Source organism: Pinus tabuliformis, chromosome 2_1, assembly GCF_031772625.1.
Source record: "Pinus tabuliformis cultivar Carrire ecotype Pingquan chromosome 2_1, CPIR1, whole genome shotgun sequence".
NCBI lineage: Eukaryota > Viridiplantae > Streptophyta > Pinopsida > Pinales > Pinaceae > Pinus > Pinus tabuliformis.
The window spans coordinates 9387988-9396811 of record NC_142299.1 but is presented as its reverse complement, the minus strand read 5'-3'; the positions used below and the strand labels follow the sequence as shown (position 1 = coordinate 9396811).

The window sequence follows — 8824 nt, the reverse complement described above, 5'->3', positions numbered from 1 at the left end:
TCATGTTGTGAACAGGAACAAGAATAGGTACAACAAAAAGTACAGTAACATGTACAGGTTCGTGAGCAAGAAGCATCCAGCAGTCATGAAACTCCAAGAAGAGACCAAGAGACTCCATAAAGCAAGAAGGATGAAAGCAGTGAAACTCTTAGGAGGTCATCACGTCAAATTCAGCCACCTATAAGGTATAAAGATTATGCATTAATGTCTCATGTAATGATGTTGTAGACCCCTCAAGTTATGAAGAAGCGAAAGAATATAAAGAATGGAGAAATGCAATGAATGAGGAATACAACTCTATAATGAAGAATGACACATGGGAACTAACACAATTTCCCAAAGATAAAGTTCCCATAGGATGCAAATGGTTATTCAAACCAAAGTTTAATGTTGATGGTAGTATTGATAAGTATAAAGCTAGATTGGTTGCAAAAGGCTATTCACAAAAAGAAGGCATTGATTATGAAGATACTTTTTCACCTATAGCTAAACTTAATACAATTAGAATCATGATTGCATTAGATACAAAACAAAATTGGAAAATGCATCAGTTAGATGTCAAATATGCTTTCTTGAATGGTGAATTAAAAGAAGAAGTTTATTTGGTTCAGCCTGAAGGATTTGTAAAGCAGGGACAGGAGCATCTTGTTTGTAGGTTAAAGAAAGCTTTGTATGGTTTGAAACAAGCACCAAGATCTTGGTATGTGAAAATTGATTCATTCTTTTATGGCAAAGGGTTTGTGAGAAGCAAAAGTGATCCTAACTTGTACATCAAGAGAGATGAAGATGGGAATATTTCCTTGATATCTTTGTATGTTGGTGATCTTATCATAACAAGCAGTGCACTCAGGTTGATTGAAGAAATTAAAATTTAGTTGTCACAGTTATTTGAAATGAAGGATCTTGGTGAATTGCATTACTGTTTGGGTCTTGAAATTTGGAGGGAGTGGTAAGACAATCATCACACAAAGCAAATATGCAAAGATGATCCTTGAAAGATTTCATATGTTTGAATGCAAACCAGTGTCTACTCCTTTGGAATAGAATGCCAAGTTGTACAATGATGATGGATCGAAAGAAGTGAATGGAACATGGTATGGTCAATTGGTGGGAAGTTTGAACTACCTCACCACTACGAGGTCAGATATAGCATATTCTGTCAGCATCCTTAGTTAATTTATGGCTAAGCCTTGTGAAAGCGATTGGAAAGCAACAAAGAAAGTCCTTCAATATATGAAATAAACACTTTATTTTGGTATTTTGTATACTGATGAATTTGATGTTGAGTTGGCAGGTTTTTTCGATTCAGATTGGGCTGGAAATCCTGATGATAGAAGATCAACCTCTGCATATGCATTCAATTTAGGATCGGGGGTCATATCATGGAGCAGCAAGAAACAACCAACTATTTCTTTGTCGTCCACAGAAGCTAAATAGAAAGCTTTGACCAATGCAACTTGTGAAGCTATTTGGTTAAGGAGTATTCTTGAAGATGTTGGAGAAAAACAAAGAGGACCAACAAGCATCAAATGTGACAACCAGAGCTCCATGAAGCTGGCAAATAATCCAATTTATCATGCAAGAACAAAACATATTGAAGTCCAGCATCATTTTGTAAGAGAAAAGATACAATCAAATGAGATTCATTTAGTGTATTGTAATACAAGTGACACTGTTGCTGACATCTTTACCAAGCCTCTTGGAAAGATGAACTTTGAAATATGTAGACAACAACTAGGCATTGTTGAAAATCCATTTCTCCAATAAGGGGGGGTGTTGGAATAATGTAGAAATGATATGTCCAAATAGAGTTGATGAGTTATGTTCTCGTAGTTAGTGTTTGAGTCTATCTATCATGAGTTGTGTCTTCGTAGTTTGTTTTATGAGTTGGTGATTCGAATTATTTGGATCCAGATAACCCTAGAAGCTATCTATATATGCCTATATAATGTACTCATTGCTTGACTGTCCAAAGAATTTAATCAATAAAATTTGATTTCATTCTTATGCATCTATCTAATTTTCTAATATAAAAATACTATGTTACCTCTTATCATATATCTTATAAATTATTAAAACTTGAATTATAATTTAATTTTTATAATACATTTTATTATTATTAATTTTGTATCTATAAAATATATAAATACTTACAACACAATAAATAAAAATTTTACTTACTATATATCTAAAATAATTATTAATAATATGAATATATTTTTATACCAAATTCTAAGATATCTCACCCATAAATAACCCACCAAATATAATTCTAGAACTCAAATGTACGTGAGATTATTAAAAATACGTGAGAATATTAAAACTATTTTTAATAATAAACGTTGTTACTTCACATTATGGCATGCTATTAGCTTTAACATTGTGACACTCCATCCGCTACTTTAATATAGCTAGCCATCACTTTTATGTTTTTCCCTTTATCAACTATTTTCAAGAGCCTTATTTTTCACACTTGCACCTTTAGTCGTGATAACTTTATTTTTTTATTAATTTATATTAATTTTTTCAGGAGTGATATTTTATTATTATTGTTTCATTAATATATAAGAGTTGTTTTTAGTGTGATTTTTTAGATTTTCTTGTGTTGTAATTTGTTGGCAAAATTTGAGGTGAAATCATAATTTGTGTAATAGTGCTATAAATAATCAAATCTAGATTTGATAGCCAAAACAAATTTGAAATTTTAGGGTGCCTCTAAGCATATTGCACTTAATTGTCGTGAAATGATAAGGGGCACAATGACACTCATCGAATTGAAGTGAATACTCATTCATCACTTTGGAATTTGAGAATTGTATTTTGAGTTAATGAAATGAATGATATTTTACGACACTAAAAATAGTCTATAGGACTATTAGTTCCGTTCTTTTAATCTTTTGTAATTCAATCTTTTTCTTGTTCAAATTCATGATGCCCTAGCCCAATTTTCCAAAAATCCCCACACTAAAAAACAATGCAAAGAAACCAAAGCTAGCATATCCCATAACTTTCTCTATGTCTTTGAATGCATCACATTCCAAAATGAAATGTTTTTCCAATTCCACTACTCCAGACTTACAAAATGTACACACGAGTGCTTCACAAACTTCTTTAGACTTTTTTCACGGTTACAACTACACCAAATTTAATAAAGTTGATAATGCCAAATAAAATTCCTCCAACTAGACAGCTCATGTTCATCACCGGCCCTTACCAGCATAACATTCTCGATGTCAAAAAAAAAACATCCTTCAAGTCTGACTTTCGAGAAAGGATCGTTGAGAAGGAATCACAGAATTTTACCAGCATCCGAAGAAGCCACTATCCGTCCAGTCTGACTTTGGTTACAGTTCCATGGAAGGACACTAGATGAATTGATGGGCATCGTATCAGTATAGATACCACATCCGCAGCCGATGGTTTCAAAGCACGTATGACAAGACAGAGTGGCGGAAGGGCAACAAGGTAACGTTATTCCTCGACCTTGGTAGTAGCGGCGGGGAAAACGTCTATGAAAGACTTAAACCCAATAATTAAGCTTGAAAATGCATAAAAAAGAAAATTGAAAATTTTTACATAAACAAACTAACACCAAAATATAAATACTACATAATAATAAAAACGACCTAGCCATTTCTTGACTAGACATGCACCTAGATATTCAATTAAGCATTAACTGATAGAGACCGATGCAAGGCTCAGCCTTCTTTTTGAGGGGCGTTGGTTGAACTAAGTAGGTCAGCACGAAAAAGTTAGATACAAATATGTAGGGACGCATGTTTAATTTGGATTGGTTAATCATGACAAAACTTTACTTAAAAGTTATTAAATATTAATAAAAATATGTTATTATGAAAATACATATCTTAAAAGCTATTTAATATATTATTGCTTGATCTACACATGGAGAATCATCAATATACTTTTATAATTATTTCACACACATTAACTAATATTTTATGTGTATCAATAATTTAAAAATTTTCAATTTTTAAAATATTAAATTTTATATCAATTTTGATAATTTTTTTAACAAATAACACACTAATCAAAACCAAACTAATTTAACTCAAATTCTATATCATAATATGTTGTTTGTCATAAATTAAAAATCACAATATCATTATCAATAAAGAATAAATATGACAAATCAGCATTGCATTAAGTAGCCATGATTGATTTGAAGTTTGCATTATTGTTAATTTTATATGTAAATGCTCTTTTGGACACCATCCTGCCTGTGCTATTGAGGACTCGCAGATTGAGTAATTTTGAAAATAATCTAGTTACATAGCGAACATTACAATAATTTTGAGTTACATAGGAAACATTACAGTAATTTTGAAAGTAATCTAGTTACACAAAAAACATTACACCAAACTACCAGGGAGCTAATACGGAGTAGACATGTCATAACTTGAGAATTGAAACTGGAAAAGAAAAATAATTTATGACACTCAAGGTACGGTGGAGAGGATGGCACTTTGACAAGTGCACAATTAATGGTTACAGTGGTATATTAAAGTAATATTATTATAATTTGAGAATTAAAATTGAATAAGAAATATGACAACAATTTGCCATACTCACATAACAAAAGTAGGGTAGGGAGAATGACAAGAATCACTACCACCACTCACAAAAGCTTGACAACACACTTAACTATTACAATTGCATACTAAAGTGATATTATTACACATTATGCACGTCCGTATCTCTGAAGCCACTTATTTCACGACATTGAAAGACGTACCATTATTAAGGCCGAGAGATTGCAAGATGCGCGTTACCTGGGTACCAACTCTGTAATCGAAGCATCGGCGTTCGACGGAGGAGCGTGACATGCAGCAGATGATGGGAAAGGAATACTGGCAGATTGTGAAACCCCAGAGCCACAACTGGTGGACGTGCTCTTTTCAGAAACATGAGATCTCACAAAAGCAGGTTGCGTGGGATCCGGTAATGTTACAGCATGAGATGAAAGCATGAAATTGATTCGAGACATTGATGGACGAAGTGATGAGTCAGCTTGTGTGCATAAAAGACCAATATGAATGCATCTCAATGCTTCCTCCACGTTGCACGTTCTAATGATGGCTGGATCAATCATATCCACAATATTCCCTCCTTTATATAATCTCCACGCCTGCATAATAATCACGAAAAATCGTCATCTTGATACTTTATCGACTTTAAAAAATCGTATCAAAATATATCAGTAGTGAAATTTCTAAATTCACACTCTTCTAAACGGTTTATAGATGAACCCATGCTATTAAGTTTCAGTATTTTGGGGAAAAAAATTTGGTATTTTGGGTAATTATTTTTGGGATCTTTGATTTAAACATTTTTATAATTAGATATTTTGAAAAACATACTGGCCCAATTCCAGTGAAAAATGACTCGGAACAAAATTACATAACCTAGATAAGGTAAATAAGCTCAGTTGGACATAAAATGAGAACAGTATCAGAATATCTCACCCATTCTAAAAGCGTCTGCATATCAAGTGGCAGATTATAATCACTGTTTTTTCTTCCTGTAACAAGTTCCAAGAGAAGAACGCCAAAGCTATAGACATCTGCTTTTACAGATAATTGCCCCTGCATAGCATACTCTGGTGCCATATACCCGCTGCATATCCAAATTACAAAGTCGAAGATTATGTAGTGAGGGAAATTTTAGGAATTGAGTGAGGATCAAGTGAAAACTATTTGCAAAGTCTGTATGCTCGAATGTTAAAACATAACAAAGCAGGTAAATACCCAAAAGCAAAATTGTCTTTTTTTTTGAAATCAATAGCACACATTAAAACATATCCATCACTAATCGTTAATAGCTTTAGACAATGTGTAATAATCTTACTAAGTTCCAGCAACTCTTGTGCTGACGTGGCTCTCATCTTCAGGAAATAGTCTTGCTAAGCCAAAGTCTGCTATCTTAGGATTCAGATTTTCATCCAACAAAATATTGCTTGCTTTAATGTCCCGATGAATAATCCGCAGTTGAGAATCCTCGTGCAGATAGAGAAGCCCGCGAGCCACTCCCACTATAATGTTGTAGCGTTTCTGCCAATCAAGCTGGCTGCGTTTGTTTGGATCTGTATCCATGGATGCAGTACGCTAACTAATCATCATGACCTAGATAAATATATTGGAGCATTAATGCATTTTTTCAGATACAAAATAGAAATGAAGTGACTCACCGAATAAGATTTTATCGAGGCTTTTATTGGGTAAGTATTCATAAACAAGCAACCTTTCCGATCCCTCTGCGCAACAGCCTAATAGGTTCACCAGATTTCGATGTTGAATTTTGGCCACAAGTTTAACTTCATTCATAAATTCTCTCTTCCCTTGCAGAGATCTCAAGGACAGCTTCTTCACGGCTATTTCCTTTCCATCTTCAATAGTTCCCTGAAATATTCAGCGAGGTGCGGTGAGAGTAGCCTATAATTTAAGATTCTATACACTAGTGGAAGCTCTCTAATTCATTGTTACCTTGTATACGGCCCCAAATCCACCTTCCCCAAGTTTATTTTGATCATCAAAATTTTCCGTAGCAGCTATCAGTTCCTCCATGGTAAACGCAATTTGCCGATCCAGCCCGATTAGTGTGTCTTCCTCGACTTGGCCATGATCTATATAACGAAAATACACAGCTTCATCATAAATATATAGGGGCAAGCAGAAAAATTGAATCTGTTTAACTTGGATCTCGCAAGCATTTCATAGATTTCCTGAAGAGAATATATGTGAAAACCGTGTTCAAAAAAGAAACTTTAACAATAGTCTAACAGAGCAAATAAAGCTGTATGATATATTGACAATGAGATATAAAGACTTGGAGGATCCTTCATGCAAATACCTTCGGAAGCATTTCGAAATATGATAGACTTCAGTCTCCTCCTAGTTGTTAACACGCATATCAATAACAGCAGAAGCAAGCCGCCAGCAACACCCAAAATTATGGGTAAATTGTTTGAAGATTTGTTGTTCTGCGTACTATTACTGGATGGTGTGGTCTGATTCGGTGGTGTGTCAGCAACTGGGCTATTAGGAGGTGGAGACGAAGTCGAATTAAAGAAACTACCCATTTCATAACGAACTGTGCAGCTTGCGATCAAACCCCGTGCTCCTTGCCTTCCACTGTAATTTATAGAAATATAGTTGATTGCTTGTTGCAAACATGATGTGCAGTTGTCTATCGACATATCTCTGGTGCACTGGACCAGACCGTAAATCCTTCGAGACAAGGAGTCTGTTGTTGTTCCAGAAGCATATAATGTAGATCCAGATGTTGCTTCATCTACCAACTTGTTGAATAAGCTGTTAACAGCCTTAATAAAAACATCAGGACTAGGTGTGACATTGTTCGTATTCAAAAAATACGTTCCATCAGTGGTATCCAATTGTCCGAAGAAACTATAGTTCTCATAACGCAAAAAGCAGTTTTCATCTTCAAACCAGATTAAACCGCCGCCTGCATTCCCACATTTTTGTCGAAGAGTAGTGTTTGCTTGTTGTGAACAACTGTAGCACTGGTCGGGTGTTGTGTCTCCCCGACATTGCACAAGGCCATATACCTGGCCATTCTCAGAAGTGTTAAACCCTGTGTGGGACGAATCTTTAATAAGCCTAGTCATGACACTGTTCAAATTTCTCTCGTACTTACTGTCTGTTGTATAGTTGAAATTGTGGTGGCATGTAGAATACTGTATTGCTGCCTTGCAAATCTGCGACTGAAGAGTAATTATCATCAAGAGAAGTGCCATTCCATAGAATAGTTGAACAGCTTGGGTCATGAGAAGTGTCGAGCACGAAACTCTGCCCTGGAGGATTGTCATGGCCAATGGAGAATGGAGAACCTACGATGCTCGAAATTCTGATTTTCTCTGCACCATGTTTTTAAGTTTCCCATGCATTTAAAGATTCTACGCGCATACGAGCTACTAAGAGTCAATGAAAGCAGGTAAAATGAGAAACTATAGATATGATGACTCGCCGGATTCATGTAAAGTATACCTGTAGTGGAGTTTGAGTGCCACTGGTCAAACTCCGCCGCCCCTGCTTCCGTGTTATCGAGAAAATACTTTTTAACGCACTCATGAACTTGGAATGTGTGTATTCACTAACAACCAGAGAGAAGTCGACGGTCTTCGTTGTCGGTGGAAGAAATTTTAATATATATTGTTTAATTCGTTCAACCGAGCATCTCCCACTGAAGAGAGTGCACATCATAATTTGTGGCAGCCGAGGTTGGCATCCACTTGTATTTTTTTTCCTTTCAAAAAATAAGATAAAATTAATTATAGTAAAAACAAGTTATTTAAAGAATCTTCAAAATAGTCAAATCGTGGTTTCCCATTACACGCGTGAAACATATATTTCCTGTATTCATGAGTCATTCATGTGCTTAAATACAATAAAATACGGAGAATTCTCATAGCCTGCTTACTCAAGGAGGGCCTATGTGCTGGCAATTCATAAAATTGGTGACAAGTCATAGTCATTACTATGACTAAATTAATTAAATACGGTTTGATAATAGTTTATTAAATGGCACTCTTGGGTTGTCTAGGACTTTTTTTTGCTTGGGTTCGACCAAAAAAAACCTTGTAGTCAAGGTTTGATATTATTAAAGATTAAAAAAAAATTGTTGGGTTTGACGGAAAAAAAACTTTGTAGTCAAGGTTTTACATTATTAAAGATTAAAAAAAAATTAGAAAAAAATAAAGTTGTTATGAATGCATATATATATATATATATATTAATTATGTTAGTAGATTTTTTTAATAGAAAAATAGAGTAGTTTGAGTATGTGA

The 8824-nt window shown here is 34.6% G+C and overlaps 1 protein-coding gene across 1 annotated transcript; it reads right to left on the bottom strand.

Annotated features, from left to right (window-relative positions):
- Positions 1–4523: 4523 nt before the first annotated feature.
- Positions 4524–7942, bottom strand: LOC149198428 (cysteine-rich receptor-like protein kinase 10). The gene is made up of 6 exons (XM_089399269.1): positions 6868–7942; positions 6501–6640; positions 6206–6416; positions 5866–6100; positions 5484–5634; positions 4524–5146 (listed from the first exon to the last, which is right to left on the bottom strand). Exons 1-6 carry the CDS (start codon positions 7844–7846, stop codon positions 4787–4789), a joined length of 2076 nt encoding a protein of 691 aa, XP_089255395.1. The 5' UTR covers positions 7847–7942; the 3' UTR covers positions 4524–4786.
- Between the last annotated feature and the right edge of the window lie 882 nt (positions 7943–8824).

Bases quoted from the DNA above. Each gene is read 5' to 3' on its own strand.
- LOC149198428 (XM_089399269.1), bottom strand. From the start codon at position 7,846: ATGACAATCCTCCAGGGCAGAGTTTCGTGCTCGACACTTCTCATGACC. The intron at 6,417-6,500 runs GTAACAATGAAT...TGAATATTTCAG, and splicing joins GATTTGGGGCCGTATACAAG to GGAACTATTGAAGATGGAAA. The intron at 5,635-5,865 runs GTAAGATTATTA...TTGGATATGCAG, and splicing joins ACAAGAGTTGCTGGAACTTA to CGGGTATATGGCACCAGAGT.